The following is a 14,702-nucleotide window of genomic DNA, read 5'->3' on the forward strand; positions in this document are numbered from 1 at the left end:
CATAGCCACCTCAAAAGTTCCCAGAAGTATAATGTTTAAAAATCAAAAGAGAAGGAAATACAGTAATTTTCTTGTTTTAATGAAAAAGTATAGTACAACTGTAATAAATGTGTTTTACAGAGAAGTCCATTTGTATATTGCAGATCAATCTCATTCCTATTTCATAATACTCAAATAAAAAAGCCTATCCTTTTGACAGTGTTTTGCAATATAACCCATACCATCTAGGTGTAAACCTGCAATCTGCTGGCATGGTTTTTCACTTTAATCAAGTGTGCAAGAAATGTTGTTGATGTTTTCATAAAGGAAAGTCTTAAGCGAGGCTATTTCTTGTTTCAATGAGAAGTTTTATGTTCTGTGCTAAACATCACTCTTGCTCAGGCATTTATGAGTTCCAGGAACATTTTCCCCTGGGCTCACAGGACTCTGTTTCCAGAGGCAGAGTTTGAGTTTACCGTTGACCTGCAATTTGGTCCCAACCACCTGCTTTTGGAAATTAGCAAAAGCCAACAGGTGAAACTAATGTGTGAAATCAGCTGGGTGATATGACATCAATGCAGGACTTTTACTTTAGCATTTAGCTTTGTGTGGCTTTCTTGGTAAGCCTTGATTCTGTTTGATGCACATGGGATTGTTTGAAGCATCCACTGCCCACCATCCTAAAGAACGGCGACAAACGCTCCAGGACTAAGGAATGGCTACAGCAGCTCCTCTTAAGTCAAATGGTGGCATGTTAAAGTAAAAGTATTTTACTTTTTCCTGCTGAAACAATGCAATAATCACTTTAAATTCTCACTGAAAGGGAAAAAAGAAAAAGGAATGCTCAGGATAAATGCTTGCACTGTCACTCAATGTTTACCACTAGATTAAAGGGCAATATGACAAACAAATCTTCGGTTCTCATTAGGTGGTCAATCAGCCGCACAGCGCAAATCACCCACCCACAATTCTTTTAGCTACTCTCCTCAGTCCCATAACTCCACAGGAGTTTACAGGTCTGTCCGTGCCTTGGCCGCACTGGGCGCGTACTTGGGCATGAGCTCGTTGATCTTGCGGATGAAGTCCGATTTCTCCACGCAGCCTTTGCAGGACTCACCCCACTCATCTAGGATTTTCTTCAGGTCTTTCACTTTGAGTTTCTTCAGGTCAACCGTGCTCAAGTCCACTTGTTTGTCTAGGGGACAGAAGAACAAAAATGCACTCAGAAGAGGTGACAAATATTCAAATAGCACCATGTCCAATTTGCAAGTGAAAGCTGACACTTCTGAGGTTCCATAATCAACAAGCTTGATTTCAGAAATTTATGGAATGCTTTTAATGCATGTGACAAGCAAATCTTCGCCCATACATTTCCAATGCAAATACTGCTCACCCACTGTGTCAAAAACAACCCTGAAAAACAGAGATGACTAGTGGAAATGCCAGTGGAAACTTGTGTGCTGCCAAGCAATTTCATTTCTGCACTGCAATTGTGACTTGACTGAATTGAAGCAAAGGTTTTACTGTGATAATTAGGCTTTAAGTAATAAGATTTTGGACTTAATTATGCTTATGAGTCAAAATGTAGTAGAATAGCATGCAATTTATAGTGTTAAATGAAGTCAGAACATAGAGCATCTCCCCACATGCACACAGTAGAAGAGGGCTCCCATGGAAGCTCATATTATGTCACTTCTCATGCATTAAAATGGCACTCGTCTTACCAAATACTCGATTGAGTTCCGATTTCTCTCACATGCATTCCAATGGGCAAATACTACTGTTGAAATTTTTTTTTTGTTTTTGCACACCTGTGGCTCACTCGTCATCTGTTGAGGTTATGTGTGTCATGACCCAGAATTCACTATACATGATGTCAGCTGATGCCCCCTTCTGCCAGGGAGAGAATTTGCTTCTCTGTTCATACTTGGGAAGCTTCATGACAGAGCAGCTAGAGGGTGCACCTGATGTGTGTGTCACGGTTGTCCGGCAAGGCACAAGGAGTAAAACACATCCAAGGATACCAAAAGTCCTTGTCTCAGGTCCAAGGATACCACTAAGAAATGTGTTACTTTACATTTTAAAGAAACTCAGGCTGTTCAGGGTCAGGCAATCTCTTCACTGATATAAACTAGTTGGGAATCTTCAGTGCGATGATAACACTATACATTTTATTTCTATGCAAATGTTCTTGAACCTTGGGGAAATAGTGGCTATAGTTACTGGATCCACCGCTTCATCAGACTAGACAAAACAATAGCAAAACTTAAACTGGTGCTGAAATAGTTCTAGAAACATCCAACAACAGTGCAATACATGATTGCCTTCAAATACAGGAGAGGAACACAACAGTTCTAGCTAGTCACAGGCTGCCAGAAACAAGAAACAACATCTTACCATACTTAAGTTCACAGATCTGACCATCCTTTTTCTTGAGCTTTTCACATATCTTCTCCACCGGCACATGGTAACTCAAGGGTTTGGAGACCTCGTTAATGATTTTCGTAGCAGCATCACTGGTTGCTCCTATATAGTAGCACTGAGAGCAATGATGCAAACATTTTTAAAATAAAACATTAAGGTAAATTAAACATTTCGCACAAGTTAGGTTGAAAATGAACACCTTACCAGCCGATTTTCTTTTCCTTTCGCCTCTTTGCAGGTTTTCACCAGAGCATTTTCGATGGCATCATTCGTGAACTTGATATCATTATCTTTCAGTGACTGGTAAAACTTCCCCAGAAAGCTTACACACACTAGGATAACAACATATACATGTTAGCAAAAATATGTTACGATAATTGTGACTTCATTGTCATAAAATGTTCTTTGAGTCTTTACTGAACCTTGGAAAATTCCCTTTCAGACTGCCTCAAGATGTTCCAAGAGGTTCTTTTTTTTAATAACTACATTTTCTACACACTCCGTCTTTAATAGAACAGTCCCATAATACAAACAGCTCCGTCTATATATAAAGACAACATGATTACACAACTGTATCTTTATCCAAACCTCTGAAGTTCGCACTTTCATAAAAGATGCGCGTCATTTTATTGTCAGATATTAGTTCTGAATATTCCGGAAGTACTCCTGAGGCAAAATTAGGCAGATATACATGGCTCGCTACATGGGTATATCTATATTCAATATCATCGCTGGTCAATGGCACATTAGGCTCATGATGACTTGGAATCTACAGGACAATCAAAATACGAATGCTAATGAATTAACTAGCTACTTAAATGTATTTCAATCCACTTGCAATGTAGCTAACTAGCTACCAAGCCCCAGCGCTATACACAAGCTGTACCGGCAAACGGAGCTCCCCATTCTGTGACATTTCATTTACTATAGAGTAGCTGTGAGATGAAGCAGTTAGCCACTTTACCTGTCTGCCTAAATCTGTCTTTTGGGGGTTCATATTAACATAAGATTAAATAACGCTCATCCAGTATTACTGCTGCACGTTTAAACACGGTAACGTTTGCGCTAAGCATCCAGCTAACTACTGCGGTTAGCATCATCTTACACATGAACTCACCTTCACACTCCCCCTCTTTCAAAGACTCACTGCTGCTCGGCATTAAGACCAGGGCAAGAGCCACCGAAAATCCAATTAAATATAACATTACTGTAACGTAGCTCACTACCTACTTAAAGAAAATACGATACAAGTACAGCACGTCTCATATAGTTATGTGCAGGTGGACGATCTACCGGTTCGTGAGTACGAAACGTAATGATTCAAGGAAGCGTCCTGCTACAAAAGGTCCGCCCATGCTTACACGCCATTGGTTGTCTTGCCACTCTTCATAACACAATTGGTTCCCTGACTACCCCGCACCACGCACTCACTTTTGATTGGATCTAGATTATTCAATCCAGGGACAGAGTCCAGTTGGCGCCTTTTGATTGGAAGACATGTTGGCCAGGTTCGATCGATGCTCAGATTTGCTTCTTGTGATTTGGCAGCGGTTTTTTTTATATATACACCATGTTTGTAGTTCAGAAGATCTGATGGCGGTCTTCACGACTACAGACTGCGACTGCATTTCTAGAATAGTTCACGACCGTGTTAAAAAGGAGTCGAGATTCTCGCATTGTAGTGTTTAATAAACAACTATTTAAATAAAGGTTAGTTTTCGTTAATCCAACCAAATGTTAACAAAACCACATGAACTTGTAACTACAAGAACAAACTGTTTTGAAGAAACTGTTTTCGATACACCTTCAAGAATCGTTACTATAGCATCTTAACATCTTTGAAGTGCAAGGGGTGGCAGAGGTACATTAGCTCTCACTGACCATTACTTTTTGAACACTGGCAATTTTAGCTACATAACTGAAGATCACGAAAATGAACTCTAGGTTGAATGTGACTTAATTTCATTTTATTTTGGTGTAAAATGTAGCGGTAAATAGTAGTCTCTACAAACTACAAATAATGACTAAATTATTTAATGAAAATTAATCAAATACAAAGGGTTAGGTCTGGCTGTATTTGAGAATAAGTAGGCCAATTATGTATAGCAAACATATAAGCAAAAACTTTTATTCTTTACTTCTCTTATAAGAGTTAAATCACCTTCTAAAGAGAGAAGAAAGAGACTCCAAGCAATAGCTCTGGTGCATTTAGTTTTTAATATTTGGTGTCATGGATCATGGATATTTGTGCTGTTTTTTTTTTTTGTTGTTGTTGTTTTTGTTTTTTTCCATATATTTTATATATAGTATTGTAAAAGTAAGACAAGATAACTAAATTCAAATTAATTAATCAGACTATTTTAATTTTTCCCAAGTACAAATATGCAAAATTGCTGTAGGTTCACAGCTACAGTACACCCTATGGGGTGATAAGAAAAAAATGATAATTTCATTAAGAATGATGTACCAACAGTGCCAGATTTCCAAATAGGCATAGCAGACACCGGTCGATGGTCTCTGCTGCACTGCCACAACATATATTAGGAGATAATTTGTGAGGGAGGCCTCAGGATTATGACTGCCTAGGGGCCTCCACAGGGTTTAATCTGGCAGTGTGTACCAACCTCAGGACCCTAACCATCAAAAATGGCTTCAGTTCTCTAATTCAGAGAATTAGGGGCATCCAATGGACAAACGTAAATAAAAAGGGACCAATGGTCTATATCAGGGGAGTACAGAGGAGGATACTGGAGACTTTGGTGTATCATTGTGGAATGGAAGAGAATGCTATTGTCATTAACTTGTTTGAGTTAATCAAAAGGCCATAGACTTGCTGCCTAAACATTCACTGTTTCTCTACGATAACTACTTTTATTTTCATAGTTTTAGAACTAAAATGTTTATTTACAATGAATGTAAATAGAAATTACCAAAATATTATAAAGTCTAAAATTCACATTTGTGTGTCCTAAGACATTATCCTAAATCAGTGGGTGAGAAATAGATAGGATTAACACTGAAAGGAAATTAGCAAAAAAACAAATAACAAACCTTACTGCATTATGTTAAGATGTAACATTCAGATGCTACAGAAGGCCTTGACTAACTGCATCAGGTGTCTTGGATTAGAGCTAAACTCTACAGGCTGGTAGATCTTCCAAACCAGATGCTTACTCCTGAGCTAACCAACACATCATAATGGAGCTTAACAGAATGTGGCTGTATGGCCAGATAGCTCAGCTCCAAACATGCAGCTACATCACATTTGTGACACATTTATGATTACGGAGCCAAGAAGACAAGTCAACTACAAGTCCATAAAACATTATCTTTAATGTTAGGCATTATTAATGAATTTCACATCACAGCAGTTAAGTGAGTAGGAAAAAATGTATTTACATCTAAAGTTCACGTCACATTTTGTCCATGCCAGCACAATATATACAAAGAAATTACTTGGAGAATACTTGTACAAAGGCTTTTAATCTCTAATTTATCATAATTTGTTCCTTTTCGATGCAAAATACACAAAATAACTGTAGTGATTAGGTCACTGAAAGAGTCACTCTTTCCAGTTTGCATTTTAGTTTTAAAAACACATTTACATCCGAGAGTACAAGGCAGACAATTATTCCCAATCTATACATGATTTACCCTTCTTAACCGTATAAATACACAGCTTATGAAGGAATATATACATAAAGATAGATATATTGACATAAGAGTTGTAATGCTTTCCAAAGTGTTTAGTTCCATTCTTTCTAAAGATCTTTGTCTGTACAAAGATGTTTTTTTCTTTGTTCTTCTTTTAATTGAGCTATGGAATTCCTATCAACACACTGGCATTTTTCTTTCAACATTACAGCAGTAGCCATCGTCTTGCTCTCTTCAAAAACGCATTATAAACATACAGGTCAAGGGACTCTGAACTCTTAAGTGATCAATACAGTGTACAATGTAAAAGTGTAACAATGTAACTGTATGTTACTTGGCCCACATATTCTGATATTCTGCACTCTGTGTTCCAAACAATTTATCTGATGCATTTCAAACCCATGTGGGGAAAGAAAGAGAAGGTGAACACATTCTCCATATTCTCCCCAATCCTCCTCATGTAAGAACAAAGGCCTTCAATCTAAAAAAAAAAACCCCAGCCAAATCAACATTTCAAAATACAAGTTCTACTCTGCCAAGACATCAGATGAGTAAAATATGTACATCTATAGCTATAATTTTGTGATTAATGAGTTTTGAATGTAATACTGTTTCTTTTTCCCCTGCATATATGCAAAGCAAAAAAGAAAAACGAAACCAATAAAAGACACACACATACATGCACATTCACAGATAATGTGTTCTTAAATAGTTATAGATTAAAATCATAATAGAAATTGTTCCAATAATCAAATATGAATACCTTTTAGGTGAAACTCTAACCCACAATTTTGGCCAGTTCTGTATCACTTTTTGTCTCGTCACAGTGTCTGTGAAAAAATTTCCCAAATACCTTTGATCCCTTATCATTCAAAATACTAACAAACACATATATTAGCATAAAACATTTTAATATCCTACTTGATTCCTAAAAGCAAATCTAAATGAGAATAGCTTGGAAATTTGATAAATTAAAATGAATATTTGTACAAAAAAAATGCTTTTAAAAAAAAAAGAAAAAAAAAGACATGACATTATTTCACTACACCATCCAGTTATCACTTGACTCTTCTCGTGTTCATATTTGACTGAGAAAGATGGATTAAAATATGGGTGGTATATGAAAGGTTATGCTAAGGTATATGAAGTTTAAATGCTACTTTTAATACATCAGGACTTAAAATGACTATGTTTCATTGAGTCTTCCACCACTGCTAACTACTTTCAAAATATTCCCTTCAAAAATGTGCTCTGCAACCACTAACACACTATTATTTATTCAATTACCTTCCTCTCAGCAAATGTTTGCACTATTAAGAAGACAAAGTTCATATTACACAGACAGAAATAAAGTGTGTGATTCAAGACAGCATGATTGCGTTTGATATCTTTCAAGTATAACAGAGGGCAAATATATTGTATATGTCATGTGCATTCTCTATCATATCTATATCATCTGCTATTAGTGAGATGTCAATAAAAAATTACTTTTCAACTCCAAAATAGATCTTCTAGATAAAGTGACATGCACTACATCCCGACTAGTTGGCTTTTCTATGCACACTGAAAGGGACATACAGACAAAATTAAAACTTTTGGTGTAAAATTAAAAATTGCGGTCTATAATTATATCAGCAAAATCAATGATCATCACATAAACTTATTCATCTACAAATGCCCAAAACTGTGAAAAGGAAACTCAAATGAAAAATTAAAGTATTAATAGTGATTACCTTAAAACACTGATTACATGTTTTGCAGGTAGCTTCAATATATACAGCTGCTTGCAAAAAGATTCAGACCCAAGTACATTTTTATGTATTACAAATGATCAACATAGACCATTTTTAATTTGATAGTTTATCTAAGTGGAACAAAGTTTTGATAGCACAATTCAAGGCATCATATGTAATAAAAGTCTAATACTACATATGCAAAGTTCCATGGACCTAATCTTTAATATCCTGTGGTGTTGTAAGCACTGCAGTTGTGTAAATAGACTAAGATAAGTATGACATGAAAAAAATGTATGAAAATGCAGTAATACAGCAAGACTATAACAATATGGGTCTGAATACCAAGGACATCAAAATGATATGATGAGGAAAAAAAATTCTAGATGAAATGGAGGTTGTGCCACAATTTTAGGATCTTGGATATGCAGAAAGCAATAATTCACAATGGGTGGGGTCAGATAAGGTCAAATTAAAGTGTAGATTTGCTATTTCCAACCCTTGCCATTTTAAAGTTGTTGCATAGTCCCACATGTCTTCGGTGTTCTACCTAAACAAAGGTCATAACGGTTATGCTTTTTATACAATTTTATAGAAGAGGTTTAAAATGGGGTATTAAGGCCTGTTGCTATTCAGTATGTTCTGCATATTCATAAATCATACAAAGACAACTTTATTGTGATTGTCCTGTTTCAAAAAGAGAGGTTTCTGCAAGCTTTAACCTTTTGACCCATTGGACTGTATTTAAAACAAGCGAGGGGCTGAAGGGAGAGCAGGATTTCTAAAGCTGTAGGTGAAATTGTGCTATGTGCAAGTACAGATGACAGTTTTATTAAAGTACACGTGGAAATATGACACATTTATCCTTTAACATGAGTTGATTGTGAAGAAAATTTGCAGTACTCCACAGGCGCGTTCTGATTTTAAGTAAATGAAATGGGGTGTTCCAGTCATTTATTTCATCAATGTATTCCCGCAATAACAAAGAAAACATGCAGAACTGTATAAAAATCTCAGCTTATCAAATTCTATCGTACATCTTCCAGTCTGGAAATCCCAACATACACTACATCATATACCCATCAGGAAGCAATTGCACATACTTTAGCAGCTAAAAGGGTCTTCAAAATCCCTTAACTTGCATATAACATCGTACATTATTCAAAGGTACTCACCCAGCCTCTTTGTATCATTATATAAGTTTGTATTTCTTATTTTTACTATACAATTTTATTAGATAAAGTTAGGGAATTTGTATTTTCTCTATCTAAAAATATATTCTTCCTTATGAAAATGGCCAACTCAATGGGAGGGAAAACAAACCACAGACCTGCCGGGGTCAAAAAAGCAACTGCGCTGCTAGGAGGCATCTGGGAAATGGCTTTCCTATCACAGCTGCATGACTACTTTGGCGTTCATGGGAGAGGAAAATAGTGCTTGGCTGATTTGCCTTTCGTGGTGCAATAATAAGGCGTACGTAATGAAACTTAGCAAAAGTGCACAAGCCTCTCACTGCCAAGTGTGTGTACTGCCTCTCAGGAGAAGCAGCAGACTGTGTGGAATTCCCTACCTCAGCTCTCCGATCGGTGACTCTTAATACTAATAGTAAACGTACTGCATTGGTATTAGCAGCAGTTTTGACATCAATATTGAAGGCTCTCAACCCGGAAAGCCCTATAAACGCTATGGGAGGATAAATGAGCTTTTTACTTTTTAACTGACAGAGAGATATCAAGACACTTATGACAAACAGTTCATCAGTCTTTAAATACAGTAATGTGGTGGTGAATGTAAAACACCATCCAAAGATTTCACCCAAACCACTAAGTAAGCCTAATATGTCAGAGTTTTAAATAAAATTTCACTTATTTGAAGAGATCTGTTTTGTCCCATAGCTAAGTACTCAAGTTCAGTTCTTCCACAAATTAAGTGATCCTCAACAAAGCATCGTCATATTAGCTCTAAGATCAGTAGTTTTTGCACAAATAATTCAACATTTTTGTGTACTGCCAGTTCAAAGTCTTTAAATGAAACAAAAAAAATCTGCACCTGTTATATAATTTAGGTATTTTAAAAGAACATTCATTGCTCTTATTTCTAAGAGTTTCATCAGCGTGTGAGCTCAGCTGATGGAACTAACAGTAGGATTCCTGTAAACTGCAAAGTGTAGTTCTTATATCCATGATAGGCAGTCATCCATTTAGTACTGCCAAGCATTAACATCTATGTGAACCATTTACAACCTTTATAGTCATGATCAGTCAGCGATAGAATCTTCAGTTTACTCGATCAACACATCCTCTCTGATGTGGAGGGTTAAGGGTGCAGGCATGACTTTGTACTCAGATTCCCCTGTAAACATCCTTATCCCCACAATGTAATGATATTACCAATGTTGAGAAGCCTAGAAACATGACAAGTGCTCAGGACAGTAGAGAAAGTTGGTGGCAACCAGAGGAGAACATTTCGAAAGCAGGTGCTTGTTTCAGACTTCCATGCTTCAAGCCTAGCTAACCAGCCAGCTCGGCTCCTCAGTCTGCTTCTACTCCTCGCCGACTCCGTGCTCCCAGGACACCTTGGCCTGCTCCTCCTTGTTGGTGAGCAATGGCTGGGAAATCTTGCGAGGCATGGGTCTCGGCACAGGCCTCGAGTCTTCCTCAGGGATGCAGCTCTCCCTCAAGTATGGCTTAGGGGGAATGGCTGGGGCCAACTCATGGTGATGGTAGTGGGGGTGGACGACGTGGATGGTCTGGTGGTGGGTGTGGTGCTGGCCGTCTGGAGGGAGTCCCGGGGCCACGGACAGGGGGGCAGAGAGGCTGCGGCAAGGGGCAGGCTTGAAGCTGTCCAGAGCATCGGGCTCAGAGACGCTGTAGCGCACAGGGAGGTAGGGTGGTTCACTTTCCTCCGTGTCCGTGGTCCAGGCCTGGCTGCTGGGCGCCGAGTCCAGCATGTCAACCCGGGCTGGAGGCTCGGAGACGGACTGGATGAAATTGCTCTCGCTCAGGGAGGAGACACCACTGCTGGCGCTCCCGGACAGGGTGGAGTTACTGCCATCCAGGCCCGACTGCAGACTGGTGGGTGACGCAGGTATTGGGTGGAGGGGTGACTGTCATGGGGAGATAGATTAATAAGACCATAATACAGTTTTCTAGCCATAAGTAAAAGCTAGCCTTGACTAAACAGTACTTTAAATATGAATTCATGATCCAGTTTTTAAACATACACTCACCAGCCACTTTATTAAAAACACCTGCCTTGTACTAACCATCCTCTGCATGTTTCTCAACGGTTGGTTCCTGACTCCAGAATTGGCACAGTGTATAAATGCCCAGATACTAAGTTACTGCAACATGGGACCCTCCAAACCATACCACTACCATGAGGGTCTTAATGCTGTGCTGAGAACAGTCCACCACCCCCACAAATGTGCTAGGCAGTGGCTGATGAAAAGTGTACTTGTAAGATATGGGACGCGACTAAGGTTCCTAATTAATTCAGGTACAAGACTGGTGTTTGTAATTAAGTGACGAGCAATTCAAGGATTTAACTGTAATGCCACTTTGTAGCATTATTCTTACAAAAAAGTAAAAATGAACAAAAGGGTAGTTTGTAATCAATATCATAATAATAAAATATTATTTTGCTTTTTTTAAAGTAATTCCTAATTTATAATTATTGCAATTATTAATAATTATTTGAAATAACTATTTTAAATAAATGCAGCACTAATATTTTCATTTGAAGGAAATGTCCCAGTTGACCTTTTAAAATTACTAGCCAGGTTTTCCTCTTTATTTGCATTAGTTCCGTGAACACTTTCCTCTTTTGAATCATCAAGTGCAGTGGCAGTTTTTATCTTTCTAATTCAGCCTGCAAATGCCGTGCCCTCAGCCGGCTCTAATTAAATGCCAGCGAGACGGCAAAGATCTCAGGATTATGTATCTCCGGCCCACGTGCCCTCTTTTAAATCCATCTGCCTGAGCTAAATTTAATTATTAAATTCCTCTCTATGGGCCCCTGCTGCTAATGAACAAAGACCCCATTGAATCAGTGTCATTCAGCTTCAGCAGAAATAAGGCCTCAGTGATCTTGCCCATACATGGGCACAATGCACCAACGTCCCTCCCACACATACAGAAACACACACACACACACACACACACACACACAAACAGACACACACACACACACACACACACACACACACACACACACACACACACACACACACATACACATACACGTGCATGTACACACGCAAGTACGCATGCACACACGCAAGTACGCATGTATACATGCATGCACACACCCACCCAACACACACATGCTGGCATGCACACACACATGCACACATATGCGCACACAAAAACACCAAAGCATCTTAGGTTTATAAATTCCATACATCTCAGGAAGTGCTGCAGAGTTCGAGGAGGATTAGACCATTGGATGGGACAAAATAAGGTGCAAGGGTAGGAAACTTTCAGGGTGCTGGCACAGTGGAAGCTGAAGCTGGGGAAGGTGTAGCACATCTAGGCGAGGGTCTACCTTTCGTAAGGAGCGCACAGGGAGTGCTGGAGGGAGGTCGCTGACCTGGTGGTGGAAAGCATCAAAGTGCATCGAGAAGTGCCCTAAAGAGGAACACACAGCAGGACAGAAGATGATTTGGAAAAAAAAGCCTGCACACATACATACACACACACACACACACACACACATGCATGCACACACATGCCCACACACATGCACACAGCTGCATGCGCACGCACACACACACATACATCCATGCACATGTGTGTTGTGTAAACAAGAACTACTGAGTACTGACTTAAAACGCATTCACCATTCGGGCCAAGCATGAAAGGGAAATGGAGTCTTATATGCAGTAGGGAAACGAACAACGGACAGCCAAACAGGTGCTTCAGAGAGCATCCATAACAGATACTGGGCTAGTTCAGAGCACTTTTATTTAGTCTGGTCATATGAACAATCCAACACCTCACAACTGGAATATAAACAAGAAAATACTGACACAAAGCCATGCATAACAAATATCACAGCGACAACACTTCTGAATCACAATATTTATCTGCTCCTTTTTTTTGTTGTGACCTTTGCCGCAACTCTTTTTTGGTGTAACTCACTGAACCCTGGAGTCTGGGTTTCCTTACCAGGAGGAAAGTTGCGAGGGGGCACCGGAGGAGCCACCACAGTTCCCACATGGGCGGAGAGGAAGGGAAGGCTGTCCCTGGTGCCACTGTCCAGACTCCAGCTGCTAGGAGCCGTCAGCACTGGCATGGAGACAAGGAAGGACGAACCGTCGCTGAGGCGTTATTACTCACAGCTGGAGACTGAGCGCCAGGTGCATTACATGCCTGCTTTGTTCTCTGTGATGCTAAACTACACTACACTAAGACTGTGACAGTATGCTTCACTAAGACTGTGACAGTATGCTACACTAAGATTGTGACTCTAAACTACACCACACTAAAACTGTGACAGTACACTACACTAAGACTGTGACATTACACCACATTACTCTAAGACTGCGACAGTGCACTTCACTAAGGGCGTTTTCACACTAGAGCTTTCTTCTGAACCCAGGTCCATTTGCTCCGCAAGTTCGAAACGTTTGGTTAAGTATAAAAGCAGTTTTTGAGCTCAGAAGCTGTTTATGTACGAAGCAGATGAAGCTTCTACGTGTAGAAAAGTGAAATATGGAATTGTGTAATTGATCCATGGTTCAGATAGAGTTCTTGTTTGTGAAAGCAAACCAGTGATAATGAGCCCCTCCCTCAAACAAGCCCAGAACCGGTCCTGGTAGTGGACTCAAGTAATCGGGACAAGTGTGAAAAGACACTAAGACTGTGACACTACACTTCTCTAAGAATGACAGTGAAAAGGATGTTTTGAGCAGCGATACATGGTTGGAAAAGGATTACAATCACTGACAATCCTATAGTGGTCATTCTGTTGTCCTGGACTTCATGACTCATCAAATTCATTCTGGAACAGCCAAGGGTCTACTGTGCCTGGATAGAGAGCGTGTACTTGGATGGTTAGCCTGAGGTTTCACCACTGCAGTAATATCTAGCACTAAAAGGGGCAGTTTTATTTTAGACTAACAATGTGTTGAATTAGATGAATAGAAAGGAAAGCTACCTTTCTCAGCCACAGAAAGATTGGGGTCACTACATGGCTTGCATGGACCAATGACCTGATGGAATAAGGCCCTCTGCAGGTTGGTTTGCTGGGGAGAAGGTAAAAAGAAACCAACACACACACACACACCAATCACACAGACTTTGCTTGACATTCTTGTATGATCTTGCTAAATTATAACAACTTCATATACCAACTGCTCAAAACTATACATAACAATTACTACCATAGTTTCAATATGTAAACTGGTGGTAGCCTAAAGGTACAGGTCTTGATTGGTATTCGGAAGGTTGCAAGCTCCACCACCAAGTTGCCACTGTTGGGCCCCTGAACAAGGCCCTTAACCCTCAATTGCTCAAGACGTCTTCAGTTATAACTGTAAGTTGCTTTGCCGTCATCTTAAGTGTCAGCTTAATGCCTTAAATGAAAATGTTCGTTCTTTCCTCTACTTAATATATTTATGAACAGATTACCAACAAAATAAAGTAACTAACATTCACTGAAAATGCCTATCATTGTGTTTTTGCCCCGCCCTTGTGTCTCACTCCACTCTTGTGTTCTCACCCCACCCTTGTGTTCCCACCTGCTTGTGCGCGTACCTGTCCATTCTCCATACCGTTGGGGTACATGGCGCTGCTGGGCCTGTCTCGATGGCCTGGCTGGAGTAGCAGCATGTCGCGGTTGTGTCTGTATTTGTCAGGCAGCGATGGCGAACCAACTGCATAAGGGGTGAGGGGTGGAGATGAGGGTGTG

General features: G+C 39.5%; 2 protein-coding genes across 4 annotated transcripts in view; both read right to left on the reverse strand.

Moving 5' to 3' along the window:
• Window positions 1-58: 58 nt before the first annotated feature.
• Window positions 59-3,722, reverse strand: manf (mesencephalic astrocyte-derived neurotrophic factor). The gene is made up of 4 exons (XM_027001876.3): window positions 3,521-3,722; window positions 2,608-2,735; window positions 2,377-2,518; window positions 59-1,174 (listed from the first exon to the last, which is right to left on the reverse strand). Exons 1-4 carry the CDS (start codon window positions 3,606-3,608, stop codon window positions 990-992), a joined length of 543 nt encoding a protein of 180 aa, XP_026857677.1. The 5' UTR covers window positions 3,609-3,722; the 3' UTR covers window positions 59-989.
• Window positions 3,723-5,717: 1,995 nt separating this feature from the next.
• Window positions 5,718-14,702, reverse strand: part of dock3 (dedicator of cytokinesis 3) — a 157,251-nt gene continuing 148,266 nt past the window's right edge. Inside the window, exons 51-55 of one of the 3 annotated variants that reach the window (XM_081705151.1) lie at window positions 14,549-14,667; window positions 13,950-14,037; window positions 12,959-13,078; window positions 12,336-12,418; window positions 5,718-10,896 (exon numbers count right to left, since the gene is read on the reverse strand). In XM_081705151.1, the coding sequence (XP_081561277.1) occupies window positions 10,333-10,896; window positions 12,336-12,418; window positions 12,959-13,078; window positions 13,950-14,037; window positions 14,549-14,667 (974 nt within the window). In that variant the 3' untranslated portion in view covers window positions 5,718-10,332. Of the gene's footprint in view, window positions 10,897-12,335; window positions 12,419-12,958; window positions 13,079-13,949; window positions 14,038-14,548; window positions 14,668-14,702 lie in introns of those variants that run through there. The other 2 variants (XM_081705152.1, XR_014119320.1) reach the window with 2 other exon arrangements.

This window comes from Electrophorus electricus, chromosome 22, assembly GCF_041902795.1.
Source record: "Electrophorus electricus isolate QZ-2024a chromosome 22, ASM4190279v1, whole genome shotgun sequence".
Taxonomy (NCBI): Eukaryota; Metazoa; Chordata; class Actinopteri; order Gymnotiformes; family Gymnotidae; genus Electrophorus; species Electrophorus electricus.

Excerpts from the sequence above, each read along its gene's own strand:
- manf (XM_027001876.3), bottom strand. The coding sequence starts at position 3,608 with ATGTTATATTTAATTGGATTTTCGGTGGCTCTTGCCCTGGTCTTAATG. Across the intron at positions 2,736-3,520 it reads GAAAGAGGGGGAGTGTGAAG|TGTGTGTAAGCTTTCTGGGG; the intron begins GTGAGTTCATGT and ends TTGTTATCCTAG. Across the intron at positions 1,175-2,376 it reads GATCTGTGAACTTAAGTATG|ACAAACAAGTGGACTTGAGC; the intron begins GTAAGATGTTGT and ends TCTGTCCCCTAG.